The sequence below is a fragment of the Aspergillus candidus genome, assembly GCF_002847045.1.
Source record: "Aspergillus candidus strain CBS 102.13 unplaced genomic scaffold BDW47scaffold_60, whole genome shotgun sequence".
NCBI lineage: Eukaryota > Fungi > Ascomycota > Eurotiomycetes > Eurotiales > Aspergillaceae > Aspergillus > Aspergillus candidus.
The window spans coordinates 44,228-57,678 of record NW_020194065.1 but is presented as its reverse complement, the minus strand read 5'-3'; the positions used below and the strand labels follow the sequence as shown (position 1 = coordinate 57,678).

Here is a 13,451-nt window from a genome sequence, read left to right as displayed (position 1 = left end):
CCTCTTCCTCTCACACCTCTTCCTCTCACGCCTCTTCCTCTCACCTCTTCCACTCGCCCCCTCCTCTCATCTCATCACATTCATCAGGTCTCCATAAGCCTCTAGGCTGTAACTCTCGCCTCGCAGCTCTCTATTCCCTGTCTTCCTTGCCTTTACCTCCTCGTTGCTAGAAGCATAAGGTACGAAGCCTAGATCTTGTCGGATTCAGTCTTCACGTTTCAGCAACTACCTCAACAGCTCAAGGGTGAGTCATGTCTTCTAGCTAACTCAAAAGAACCGCCATCTAACTTCTTCTGCCAGAGACACAACAGAGCCAAAATGTCCGAATGGGAAGTTGAAGACTCTCCCGCGTCGGAAACCGAGCCCCATCACCCTACACCTGTCCCGTTTACCGACAATGAGCCTTTGGAGCTCAATCTTGCGCCATTTGAGGAAGACTATGGTCGTCTGGACTTGCTTTTTGACCAGTTTTCCTACCAGGCATACGTGGGTTGGCATTTTTCCATCATAGGTACATGCACGCTAATAAATATCAGGTTCCGCTGCCTTCCCAATCCAAAACTAAGGAGGCCAAAGAAAAGGACGATGCCCAAAATCTGATTCCTGTTTGTGCCAGGGATTCGGATGAAGCCAAGGAATTTAATGGAACTCAGTGGAAATATGGTCAATTCCATCTGAGGATCATAGGCCCTGATGGCAGACCTGCGAATGCATTTCTTCCGGAAAGCTGGTTACCAAAGGAAACCGGTGTCAATATGCGTGTCAAAGTTAGAGGCGCCAGCGTTTCCCGCAAGCTCATTATTGAGTTTACAGCTACACTCGATTGCACACCTGTTCATCGTTCTTTCCTGGAATTTCACGTCCTCGACCACGTCACTGGGTATGATGTTCTTGACATGTCCATCAAAGAACGTTCTGGGAAGGGTGCTAGTCAATCGAGACACGAAATGCAAGACAGTTACCTCGTTCATTTTGTGACAAACGGAGGCATTGGAATTGGCCTCGACTATGACGCCCCTTTCTTGAACAGCGAAGACAAGAAACTCCTGCTGTTCGCTCGCAACCTTGCCCTCAACTTTTCGGCTGACCCAAAAAGTCGAAAGCATGTCGCATTTCGCCTGAATGCAAGATGGATAGACTACACTTCGGAAGACGCGCAAACCAAGCGCAAACGCGAAGAAATGGAGAGGCTTCGGCGCCAGGTGTTTGACTTTCCGAAGGGTGCCACTTGGAATCTAGGCCCGTACCGAAACCAACAAGGGAAAGTGATGACTCAATGGGGAATGCTGATGGGACGAAAATATGTACAGCGCGAGGGCAATGGCATCATGGAACACCACGCCCAGAATTCATTTGCCAATCTCGATGAGGCGAGGATCATTTTCACATATGCCTCTTACCTGGAGTATCAGAGAGAGCTGAGAATCGCCCAGTCAGTCTCTGCTAACCCCCAGCATGTTGCCTTTATCAAGGTGACAGATTCTATTATCATGGCACTGGTGAAATTCACCTTGCCAGCTTCCGAGGATGGAGCAGTTGACCGGTTCGTTCCTCGCGATGGGACGGTCATCAAGATCGGGTTCCGACCTCCTAATAAATTCGGTTTGAAGAAGACTTTCTGCAGTGCAATTGCCATGCCAAACGTCTTCAATCTCCCTTACGAATCGAATGCTCTCTTCTATGTGCCTGGAGCAAGCTTTGGGTTCTATCAAAAGTTCGCCGTCGAGGTCGGACAGCGTGTCATCTTCCTTCCTGCAGCGATCGCCATCAGAGTTCCAGCCGCTGGGGCACAGCGGCAGGTCGATGCAATGAATCGTCTTTGCTACCCCGCTCAGGAAAGATGGCACAGAATCCTGCTAAACCAACATGCCGGTGCTCGACGCATCATCGATCCCTTCTCTGGTCTGGATTTTGATTCCGAGGAAGTCGAGACAGCGATCGACACTGTACTCAATATTCCTGGCATAACCTGGACAGCTGGTCAGAGAAAGGTTATCGAGTCGCTCCGCGAGTTCCCAGAACGCCTTCTACTTATAGAGGGTTTTCCAGGGACGGGAAAGTCTTTGACCTTGATGGGAATCGCTGCCGTTTGCCGTCTGCTAGACATTCATGTCATCTACACAACTCCCACGCACTTCGCAGGTGACGCGGCATGTGAGACTGCTGATAAGTTTATGCAGCTATCGCATATGTCTATGGACGTCTTGCGTGTTTACAGACCAGTTTCGGAAGCTAGGGCTTTCCAGACTCACGGGAGGGATACAAGAAAGGAAGTCACGGATGACGAAGAGCACGAAAACTTCGATCCATCGGAATTCACCCAAATGGGCCCAATGCCGCAAAGTGCTATTGAAGACGAGAGTTTCATCCCAATGAATGTGTCCTCTGACAGCCAGGTTTTGATCTCTCAGCTCATCAACAACATGAAAGAAGATCATTTCGCTAAGTCATACGGGGTTCCCTCTAAATCTTTGGAGAGCCATGTGATCCGTCTTGCCATGAATGAAGAAAGAACACTTGTCGCCTCTTATCCGTCTGAAGAGCAGATTGCCAAGTCCAAAGGTGACCTGTATGATCTTATTGAAGATGGCTTGGACCCAGAAGGTGAAGAGGTTGACATGCTGGCTGAGATTCGGAAATTCACCAGTATGCTCCAAGAAAAGAATTTCCGGCAGTTCTCTGATGAAGAGAAACGAAAGGCACTTCTGGCGTTTAAGAAGGCCGCACAGTTGGTTGTCCAAGAAGCTACTTTTCTGATTTCGACAAACAATAACGCCGGCGATTCAATGATCTCAACTCACTTCGGGAAAGACGCAAAGGCAATCATCCAGATCAGGGATGAGGACTTCAAAGAGACTGAGCCCAACAGTTGGGTGTTCGCTGCCAAATCCGTCTTCTCGCACAAGGTTGTCGGTATCATCAGTTGCGGAGACGAAAAGCAGCTCCAGCCGACCGTGCTTTCTGCGTATGATCAACCAAAATTGAATGAGTTCTCTGCGCAGTTGAGACTACCTATGCCCACTCGTCTCTCAAGGATGGGACATCCCACGCACAAACTGGACGAGCAGTTTCGGTATCGGCCGGTATTTGCGGAGTTTCCGAACAGAAGGACGTACAATGGGCAACTTAAAAGTCACCCATCTACAAATGAGATAACAGTCTTGCCGGGCTATCTCAAAGCCATGAAGGCACTGATTCTAACTGGTCCGACACCCGCAGTTGGTTTTGTAGGGAAAGATAACGATCCCAATGTCCCTTCTATTGATACACCTAGACATTCCTCGAATATCGACTATGGGAATTTGGTGATTAGCGTCAGAAACTCTACCTGCACCGTGGAGGAGGTTGGGAAGTCTCGGTATAACGATGCGCACCGTCTGCTCGTTGTCCAAATTGTCATGATGAATCATCGACATGGGGGCTACAAGAGTGGTGACATTACAGTCATCACGCCGTATACCGCCCAGCTAGTGAGAATTCGTCAGACGTTTTTCCGAATGGTACAGTTGGGGATACTCAGTCCAGAAAATGTCCCGTTTGTGTCCACGACCGACTCCATGCAGGGAAAGGAGTCGAAGCTCGTGATCTATGATTGGGTTATCTCGAGCGCGGACCGGATGTCTGACCTCGGGTTCACGACGGATGACCATCGGGGAAACGTCGGTCTGACTCGGGTCATTGAGGCGATGGTCAACATCCTCCCTGGAGAAATCGGCAATTCTAGATTCCTAGTCCAGCCGCAGGAGCGCCATAATTACATGGGAGAACTGGTGAAATCCCGTGTTCCGTACCCATGCGAGTTCATATCATGGGCGAACCAGCAAGGGCTCCTTCTTGAAGTTGAATGTAGGTCTCATACCGCTTACTTCGGGAGGGTTTTGCTAATGCTATGTGTAGGTCCAGACGAGCAAAGCCTGATGAAGGAACCGGTGGGTGGAGTGATCGGGAAGCTCACCCGCGCTGTGAGCACCAAGCCACTTGGTCGTATTTCCCAGGCCAGCACTGGCGCAGCAACTACCCTTTGGAGTTCAGCTACTCAGGTCATGACATGGGTTTTTTCCCGGAAGAGAACCAACGCCGACAGCAACAATAGCGATGTCATCAGCAACGTCCCAGAAAACATCAACGCGCCTGAGGAACACACAGACCCCCTAGAGGGCCCCAATAATGAGTGGACAGCTCCTCCAGACACCGCGAGCGAGGTCTGGCACGATAACCACACCGAAATGCTGGAACCGTCCGTCGGCGATGAGACTGCCGTTGCTGCCGACTCTTCACTCCCGCTAGAGGCCTTCTCGCAAGTGCAGTCCGAACCTCCGGTCGTAAGCCCCCCGGAAATCACCGTTATCGGGGTCGAAAATTCTGCCGTGGCGGATGAAGACATAGCACCTTGTATTGGCGAATGGTCCTCAGGCTGGGCCGCATCTGGTGCCGACTGGTGAGTGTGGAATCTGCGGTGATGTCAGACTCGTGACCAGAAAGCTGGAAGCTGTATTGTCGCAGAATGAAAGGGGGGACAATCGAATAGTAGATAGTTGAACTTTCACTAGGAAGAGGGACAATCGAAAGTAGATAGTCATATCCTACATTAATACATATCCCGTTCGTTGGACTCAAATACTCCGTGTTATTGAAATGCCGTTAAGGCCTGATATCCATAATCTTGGATCTCACTTATCCCAGAAGATATATGTTCAGCTAGCCATAATTCGCCAAACTGGCACTTACATCTTATTCTCGATAAGTGCCTACTGGCAGCAAACTTACAAGCATGATACTATGGTGAGTATTTCTCCAGATACTTGAGATAGAACACGTGCAGCAGCATTAAAACCATCAAAGTCGCTTTCCTACTGACATGGCCAACAGAGCAGCAGAAGATGGCGCTTACGACTCAATTGATGGCAAAGGGAGAGTGCACAAGATGTATGTATGGATGACATTGAAGTAAATCGGAACATTAACCATACATGTAGTTTCCACATTATTTACAGAGTTCCGATATATTGCCGTGTCAGGGGCCAGAGAAACTGGAGTTGAGGCAAGACAACTGCTCAAGCGAACCGATTTTACTGGCGATGTCCCTCTCGCGACATGTGGTCTCGCTTTTCGAAACCTTGACTTCAACATAACAATGGATTTCCACAAATCTGTCAGTAATACTACTATGCACTAAGTACCAAAGCCAGCGTGGATAACTCGTTTCAAGAGTTATTGCCACATTGGATACAAAACTGGGTGACTGAAGGTAGACTTGCTGGTGTGGGCCAATCAAAGTGCAACTGCGGTCGCAAGGTCTCAGTATGCGACGCATATTCTAGTATGTATTTACATATATTTTCTTTTTCTTCTGAAGAATGGAATCAACTCAATTGCTAGCCCAACTCCACAGACCAAAGGTGGGAGCAGGCAATGCCTTGAAGAAAAAAGAGAAAGAAAAAGAAAAACAAGGAATACATCTCATGATATCCAAAGGTCCAAAGCTGTAACAGCTAGCATGAAGGGATAAAACATCCGTAGACCTTTTCCAAGGTTTGCTAAGCACGATAACATCACGAGCCCACCAAGACTGAAGACTATTTTTAAAGGCAGAGCGATGGATATGCTCCTGAAACCCATGAGGAACATCCAGATCTTTCCAATTTTCGTCAATGTACTCGTAAATCCTCAGGCCCGAAAATCCGCCTCGATATTCGCAAGAAACGCATAAACATTGGTTTCCGTGACTGACCCGAACTTTTGCTATTCTACTATAAATCTATATTCTTCTACTAGGATCGTACTATTACTCCACGAACTGTAGATACAGTGGGTCCTGGCCGGAAAGGTGAAGATATACGTAGACCCATGTAGATAGTTACCTTTCTGCGGCTTTCATGAGCAGTACCCTTTTGAGGAAATGGATTTTCAATTGATTTTTGTAGCACTCGGATCTAGTGTCTCGATGGCTACGAATTTCTACATAGATCGGGGGCCTCATACTCTCCAAAATCCTAGCCCTATCCTCTCTACCTTCGACCTTCCTCAAACACAAGATTCCATTCATCCAACAGAATAGTATAACTGGCCTATTAATACCCAAGGTGAAGCGGCAAAGGCCAAGTCCCTATCCATGAAGCTGTTGTATAGAAAAGACATTGTTTGCTCTTTCAAACCTGTATGAGTTTCAACTGCGGTTGAGGTCCACAGGGCTACTAACCCAGCAATGGACTAGCTCCCGCTGTCATAGTTCCTCTCTATACGGAGTAGAATATCATTGTACCGTATATACCCGAACGGCCCGCTCTTTCACTCTTCACCTCTGCCCTCAATCCCTTTCCTTCTTCGGCTTCCACAGCTTCTCCTTTATCCTACATGATGGAGCCCCTCTCCGACTAGCCGGCGGCGAATCGTGCCTTCCTGAGGGTCAAGTACGAGAAAGCTGTCTCGGACCTTCTCAAGGCACCGAATCTCTTGCTAGAACCTCGAAGTGGGACCAAATAAGGGATGGCAACTCATTCTCAGATATTCCATTGGGACTACTCGGGGGTTATACCTTGACTAACCAGATCCCATTTTGGGACGTCAGAGATGATTACGAGTGGCAATATGGCTACCGTAGCCCAGAAACGATTCGTCCGCACATGATGCTCGTTATGTATACTGGTGCAGTTGCTATCGAAGGGGAACTGCTTTTTTGCAAGCTAGGATGTATCGCGCAGGTTATTTCGAGATCGTTTACAACAGAAGTAATTCGAAAAGACCTCACTTTTCCAGGTATGATATCACAAGTTCTACTGAGTTTTTACATACATGCTAGCCAAGTTTACGCTGTTGGACTCGATAAGATGTTGGTTATATCGCTATTCGGACCACGACATGGACATCTCGTCCAGGCTAAATTGGACAAGTCTAGTATCTAGTATCTTGGAAGTCAGGGCCTCGCCTCTCTACAGTTTCGTGCGCAAGGACGAGGCACCTTGGAACCTTTTTCTACGCTACCATGCCTGTGAGCCTCGCAATGGGCCAAATATAGACTTTGGTGACGATAGAGAGGAGAGACCAAATCGACAGAGAGAACTTGCGCTTCGATTGCGGCCTCGACAGCTGAGAGCTTAGCGAAAAATTATGAGTGTCATCTTGGGTATCAATGATTTCTTTTAGGGAATGGAAAATATGTATTCAAACGGAAATCTAGTTGCTGTCAGCGTACTTGCTCTGTCGCTTTCTATTCGCAGGACTATCTCATGGTCAAGCTCGTTCAAGCACATGATGATGCTCTCTAGAATAGGGGTATCCAGGAATTTCTGCAAAGATGGCACTAATCGTCTTAGATTAGGAAGATTTGTTGATTTTTGCAATAAGATCCACCTTGCATGGTCCACCGTCACTAGATTATACGGAGTATATACCTGGTGTTATGCATCTATGTAACAAGCAACCATATTATAGATTGTCAACTGTGACTGTTACTCCATCTTTTTTTTTCCTTTTTCTATTATTATTATTATCATTGTCATTATTTCTCTAATCCTGAGAAAAGTGGTTTGGGAGAATTTTGCCAGCAAAGTTTACTTGGAGTATGTGTACCTAGCCCAGCTACTGTTCATCATATCTCCATCATTCTTCTCCCTTGTTTCATTTTAAACATGTCCCTAGACTCTCATTGAGAAAAACCAGCGTCGAATTGAATTGCCGAATAATATCTCTGCGAAGAGAGGGTGATCGTTGATCAACTCCTAGACCCTTCAGACTAATGCAAAAAGTCAGTTTGGCTCCAGTAGCATGCTTTCCTGGTAGCTGGGGAACATACAGTCGCAGGTCTTTCCTCAATAGAGGCTGGTCCCAATATCGAACAATCATCAAGTTCTTCACAATCTTATGCTCCATGCCCGCCACGTCCGATGCTCGTTGAAGAAAGCGCACGGTGTTCTCTATTTTTTGAGGGTCATAATCCTGCCGATAAGAAGTGCGAAAGGACTTGCGCAAGTTTCGAAGAAGGACATGTCGCGAAGGAGTTGAATAATTGATTGCTTTTAGTCCTTGTCGGTAGAGATGACGGTAGGCGTGGATGACTTGTTGCGGGGCCAGCGACTTGACTTGAGAGACGGCACTCATCTTGCGTATGGAGGTTAAAGACCACTTGGGCGATCAACCCATGTGCTTTCGAAAAGAGGGTGAGTTCAGTTTCTAGTTGAGCGCTATTTGGAACTGGATAGTTAGTCTATAGCAAGGCAATCATTGGGGATAGCACCAAGATAGTGAAGTAGGCTAATGATGGGTAGAAGAATGGGCAGTAGTAAACAGTCGCATACACTTTACAGAGTCCTCTTCGCTCCCGAAGTTATCTCGAAGATATCTCGGGCTTGGCGGACCATCTGAGTCAGCTCCACACTCCTCATCACTTCCTTCCTTCCTTACAATTCGACTCCACCTTAACTCCTCCCACGAGGAGTAAATTAACCTCCGTAGCCCATGCGTTAGGCCGCAAATGGTCAACCCGCCTTTGGTGCCCTCCCATCTTTCCCATCAACACAGCTCTGGTTCTCTTTCAAGCTCTAATCGATTCGCCATCTAGAAGCTGCTTGCCTTTGCGGATCCATCTTATTGATTTGTTCTCTGGATGCCGACAAAATAGTCCGGCCACTAAATTCTCAACGGGAGCTGCTGGGTCCAAAGTCGGCTGATATTATCTTGCCTTGTCGTTTATCGTCTGAACTCTGCTTTCGACTAACAAGTTTATGCGTCCTCTGTGTAGAAGCTGCATGCGAACTGACCGCCTTAGAATCATGGTATATCATTGATTCGCCTTCACTTTGTTCCCCTCCCCCTTCGTCATTATCGGCATAGATTTTTTGCTCGGGAGGGCTAGTGTTCTGCTGCGAATTGTTTTCTCGAAAATGAGCAGTCGCTGTCTCGACAGTGTGACCTAAAGGGGTGCAACTATCTCAGGATTATGGCTAGGGTATCTCGAAGGCCCGTCTCGGCCTTTGGCAGTCGGGCTCATAGTCGAGCGGCTCGAAGAAACACTGGGAAACATAAGGTTGTTTTGGAGTCTGTGACCCAGGAGAAAAAGAAGCTTCGGAGTGTTGTATGTCTTTTAGGACTCTATCGACATATGGACTGCATTAACAGTGACGGTAGATTTCGTTTGAAGCAAATGCACCACCTGGATACACATTTATCCCGGCAGGCAATCCCCAGCTTACAACGGCCTGCAAGGAGTCTTGCCGGAAGGATGGATTGAAGGTTTTTGCGGTTACGGTAGGCTAATCCTTAGCTATGTTCTCGTTTGACCTTACCGGCCACCGTCTCAAAATATCGTATCACTGATATACATGATTTTCTCTCCTTCACAAGACGACCCCGCACATGAACACACACAATCTTTCTCAGCATGTGCATAGGATAGGGTATCATTTCCCTAGCGCTGTTGTAGCCTCCGTCTGTATGGATTTGGGTCTATACCTCACATCGATGGGGAAAGCGATTCCGTTTCGAGGGTTCGGTGATGTGAAACGCCATACCCGAAATCTTTCTGGGGTTTCGCAGATGACCATTGACAGCGAAGCGACGGATGTGTTAAGGGATCTTTTTCCCAACATACCGGATCATGACTTGAATCAGATAATTAAAACAGCATTTCAAAAGGTACGTGAATTAGCGAAAAACCTGGGAACCGAACTCAAGTACGTTTGACTAGGGTCAACGCAAAGTTGGCACGGCCGTGGAATTGCCCTTGGCCCGTCGTGCGCAATTAGCGGTCGTAGCACATATCCGACATATCTACACGGATTACGATCGTCTTTTGAAGACCACATCGTTCCATGAAGCGAGAAGCCTCGTCGAAGAATCCACCCTGGCCAAATTAGTAGAGTGGAGGGGAGACGATGAAAACGGGAAGACAGTTCTCGAAGATGTTTTTCGTGAGGTTATTGTCATATCCGATGACGAAGAGAGTGAGGCAGAGGAAGCCTTCCGGTCTGATGACCGAGATTATAGTGTGGAAGTTGTTTCGAGCCACCCGCGAGCCGAGGAGCTCCGAACAAAATCTGTTAATTATGCCACCCACACTCAGGAATCCCAGCTGGATCTCCAGGAGGATGAGCCACCACCGGGTTATCGATTTGTTCCAGAATTTTCCAGGAAGGACAAGATTGATCGCCGAGGCTTCAGCAGATACCAAGCCTGGGATCGTGCCATCAATCGATATAGGGGTATGGCCAACGAGGCCAGCCAGCGCAGAATGGGAAATGACCAGACAGGCCCCCGCAGACCCTTGGACCCCGTGCAGGAACATTCACGCGGTAATATCAATCTTGAGTCAAACTGTTCTTCAGGCCGGACTGCACAACCCCATCATGTGTCCATTGCGCATCCTATGCCTCACTCCAGGATTTCCAATTCCGGTCTCGGAAGCTCCGTGCCCAGTCCACCCGTCGAACGTTGTGTAAATGCCCGGGGAGTGTCCTCCTACCAGCCATTCTGGCCAAAACCAAAGCCCACGGATGACAAGGGGAGGTATGAGATTCCGCCCACATTGACTCGGGCCGATCAACAATATCCATTGGTTGAGCCGTACAGGCAAATGAGGGAGGTGGTCCCAGCCGCCAGCATCACTACCAAAGATAAGTCCCTTGCATCACGACCAGAGAAATATACTATCCACCAAGGTGGTGCTTCGGATGCCCCTGTGTTTGTTAGCGGCCCAAGAAAGCTTCAGGAACGTGGTGATTTCATCGGTCATAATGCAAGAGCCCCAGGTCTCCTACGCACCAGGACAAATATGGACCCCCAGGATCATGTATTACCATCTATCGAACCCCCCTATTCTGCGGAGCATCAGCGCGCACAGAGTGGCCAAATAGAACAACTGACCCGAAAGATGTCTGGAGAATTCTCTATCCGCTCAGAAACGCCGCACTGGGTTATTCATGACAAGCCACGTCAGCCCATGGAGTACTATATCCAGGATCATGCCCCTAAGCGTAGGCGTGTGGCTTATTGTGAGCCTTTATACCTCGACAAAAGCGGCCGACAGGATGTTGATACTCTTCCTGTTGTGACTACCCGCGCTGGAGAGCATCATGTCCCGCCGTCCTATGCCCCTCGGGGCCAGGTCTCTTACCGAGATGACCCTATCCACCATGAGAGGCGCGTTCCTCGGGCGCCACCATCCTACGTCATGGGGCAATCTTTAGAAAGTGGCCGAGAACATTTCCTTCAAGACTCTTATGCACAACGGGAAGTCGTATTACCTCGGACCCAACGGGAAGATGTTGGGGGCCAGTCGATCACACAAGAATGGCGCCCTGATCTTCATCCCTATCACAGAATTCCAGAACCTCCCCGCGTCTTGCCTGAAGCTAGACATGCTGTTCCTGCAAATAATGCCCGCGATAGATACATTTCTATTCGGTCTCCGAACTCTGGGAAACACACATTTTACCGAAGTGATCTTAGTTATGAAGTCGGCGCCGTCGAAGCACCTGAAAAGCCACAACCATTTGAACGGGCTCAGCACATCAGGGCCAACGTTCCTGCCTCTATGTCGCCTGAAGCCCATCAAAGAAGAAGACACTACGCCGACGATTTCGTCCGCTCTGTTGACCTGCGAGACTCGGCCTCATCTAGATACATCCCCCAGCATCGTTTTCCGCTTAACAACACTGAAATCCATCATCAACCGGTTCAGGTCCAAGTTGTGGAAGAACCTCAAATAAATATCCCCCCGGATAATACAGCACCAACAAGGCCGCCTCAAGAGCGGACCTATTCGGATCCCCACTTTAGGCATGCTGGTCATGCATATACCGTTGTACATGAACGAGATGCAAATAATCGTGGTCTCAGGTCTTTCGAGGCGTCTCCTGCAGGTCACTACCAGGAGGGAAGAGGCGGGCCTCCTCTTCAACCTGTACGGTATGGTCATTACCTCAATTAGTTTTAGTCCTTCGGCCACATCCCTCCCGCCCCCCAACCCTTGTTAAACGGTATATAGCCCCGGATCTCTGCTGATGGATTATAGGCCAACTCACGAGCAACCGCAACCGCCGTCTGGAAGAGATCAACTTCCGCATTTTTACTCAAGGGCAAGCGAGCATCCTACACGGAGACTTTTGGTCCGAGACCCGTCGATTGTCATTGTCGATTAGCTACATTTGAATGGCCTTGAGCATGGTATGCTAAGGGGATGATGAGCTCAGCTTTAATGTCGTCGTAACGATACAGATCGTGAAGGGGACGTATCTCATGCACATACATAGAAGTGAGAAACACAAACTTATTGCATCCCCACTTCAGCATGTCCCTCGCCAAAATATACATTGTTTGGCTGACATATTATAATGACCCAACATTCTATGCATATATAGTGTTGCATGCAAGGCTCGTCAATACGTAGTTCGATGACAATAGTCTATGCAACGTCATTTGTTAACCTATATTGATCATAACGCACACCAACGCTTTCGACAACGCCCTAGTACAATGCAATTCGGCGTAGAGAATATGAACTAGCTATGGTGTATAATCAAGACCCTCCAGTTCCAGCCGGCATATGGGCAGGTGCATGCACTATATGCAGTGAGACAAGTCGGTTCAACCGCTAGGGTTTGCAAACATAAGACCAAAAAAAAGATAGAGAACATATAAACAAGAGATGTCGTCCCAGGGAGCATACACATCTCCCAACTAGAACAAGCCGATCCTTCACCAAGCTCCTCCGCCTGGGTCACCATCCGTCCATGCCAACCAGACCCCTCCGTATATAGTACGCCCAGCCCAAAATCTCAAGCTGCGACTCCCCGCGCGGGCCACAACATGCGGTAGTAGTATCCCCGCTACCGTCTCTAGAGAATCAAAGCGACTCGCGAGCGCAGTGGTCGTAGACTGTTGTTATGGGCGCATGCATATCCATCCATCTACCTATACATCCTTGGATTCACCATCTGCCTCCCCGCTGTTGACAGTCTTTCCGGTCTTCTTGATCGTAGCCAGGACGGTGTCGTAGGAAACGGAAGGTTCGGTCACGACGTTGGCGGTTTGGGAATCTAGATTGACGTCGAGGGATTTGACACCTGCCGGGAGACATTATCAGTGAGCTGACCGCTGACCGCCCGGTGGTGTGAATGAGTCCAGGATAACGACTAGACAGCAACGCACCTTCCAACTTCTTGAGAACTCGCTCCACGGCGCCGGAGCAGCCGCCGCAGCTCATGGAGATGTTGAATTTGTATGTGTGGTCGGACATTGTGAGAGATGGGGTGGTTGTGGGCGCAAGAGGGTAAGTAACGGAGGGGGTATTTGGAGGGGGAGCGGAGGGGAGCGGGGAGGTAGGTGTGCTGATTGATATGGTTGATGGGGGGGGAGTGGGGGGAACTAACTAATGTAATCTAATGTAATAATCATGGGCCTTCTCGGGCCGTTACTTTTACTTATACCTTTAGAAACTACGCATTTATCTCTCACCC

The 13,451-nt window shown here is 48.6% G+C and overlaps 4 protein-coding genes across 4 annotated transcripts; 2 read left to right on the top strand and 2 right to left on the bottom strand.

Moving 5' to 3' along the window:
• Nucleotides 1–1,146: 1,146 nt before the first annotated feature.
• Nucleotides 1,147–4,606, top strand: BDW47DRAFT_75978 (AAA domain-containing protein). Its single transcript, XM_024819782.1, has 2 exons — nt 1,147–3,846; nt 3,898–4,606. Exons 1-2 carry the CDS (start codon nt 1,182–1,184, stop codon nt 4,440–4,442), a joined length of 3,210 nt encoding a protein of 1,069 aa, XP_024668595.1. The 5' UTR covers nt 1,147–1,181; the 3' UTR covers nt 4,443–4,606.
• Nucleotides 4,607–7,487: 2,881 nt separating this feature from the next.
• BDW47DRAFT_111910 (DUF1763-domain-containing protein) lies at nt 7,488–8,287 on the bottom strand. Its single transcript, XM_024814050.1, has 2 exons — nt 7,793–8,287; nt 7,488–7,732 (listed from the first exon to the last, which is right to left on the bottom strand). Exons 1-2 carry the CDS (start codon nt 8,095–8,097, stop codon nt 7,618–7,620), a joined length of 420 nt encoding a protein of 139 aa, XP_024668594.1. The 5' UTR covers nt 8,098–8,287; the 3' UTR covers nt 7,488–7,617.
• A 194-nt stretch (nt 8,288–8,481) lies between these two features.
• Nucleotides 8,482–12,294, top strand: BDW47DRAFT_111908 (DUF2293 domain-containing protein). The gene is made up of 5 exons (XM_024814049.1): nt 8,482–9,070; nt 9,124–9,243; nt 9,340–9,630; nt 9,683–11,901; nt 12,008–12,294. The coding sequence occupies exons 1-5, from the start codon at nt 8,936–8,938 to the stop codon at nt 12,132–12,134; spliced, it is 2,892 nt and encodes a 963-aa protein (XP_024668593.1). The 5' UTR covers nt 8,482–8,935; the 3' UTR covers nt 12,135–12,294.
• Nucleotides 12,295–12,302: 8 nt separating this feature from the next.
• Nucleotides 12,303–13,334, bottom strand: BDW47DRAFT_111907 (copper metallochaperone ATX1). Its single transcript, XM_024814048.1, has 2 exons — nt 13,144–13,334; nt 12,303–13,058 (listed from the first exon to the last, which is right to left on the bottom strand). Exons 1-2 carry the CDS (start codon nt 13,229–13,231, stop codon nt 12,907–12,909), a joined length of 240 nt encoding a protein of 79 aa, XP_024668592.1. The 5' UTR covers nt 13,232–13,334; the 3' UTR covers nt 12,303–12,906.
• Between the last annotated feature and the right edge of the window lie 117 nt (nt 13,335–13,451).

Bases quoted from the DNA above. Each gene is read 5' to 3' on its own strand.
- BDW47DRAFT_75978 (XM_024819782.1), top strand. From the start codon at position 1,182: ATGGAGAGGCTTCGGCGCCAGGTGTTTGACTTTCCGAAGGGTGCCACT. The intron at 3,847-3,897 runs GTAGGTCTCATA...TGCTATGTGTAG, and splicing joins GCTCCTTCTTGAAGTTGAAT to GTCCAGACGAGCAAAGCCTG.
- BDW47DRAFT_111910 (XM_024814050.1), bottom strand. From the start codon at position 8,097: ATGAGTGCCGTCTCTCAAGTCAAGTCGCTGGCCCCGCAACAAGTCATC. The intron at 7,733-7,792 runs GTATGTTCCCCA...TTTTTGCATTAG, and splicing joins TTGAGGAAAGACCTGCGACT to TCTGAAGGGTCTAGGAGTTG.
- BDW47DRAFT_111908 (XM_024814049.1), top strand. From the start codon at position 8,936: ATGGCTAGGGTATCTCGAAGGCCCGTCTCGGCCTTTGGCAGTCGGGCT. The intron at 9,244-9,339 runs GTAGGCTAATCC...CTCCTTCACAAG, and splicing joins TGAAGGTTTTTGCGGTTACG to ACGACCCCGCACATGAACAC. The intron at 9,631-9,682 runs GTACGTGAATTA...ACGTTTGACTAG, and splicing joins TTAAAACAGCATTTCAAAAG to GGTCAACGCAAAGTTGGCAC.
- BDW47DRAFT_111907 (XM_024814048.1), bottom strand. From the start codon at position 13,231: ATGTCCGACCACACATACAAATTCAACATCTCCATGAGCTGCGGCGGC. The intron at 13,059-13,143 runs GTGCGTTGCTGT...GTCTCCCGGCAG, and splicing joins AGTTCTCAAGAAGTTGGAAG to GTGTCAAATCCCTCGACGTC.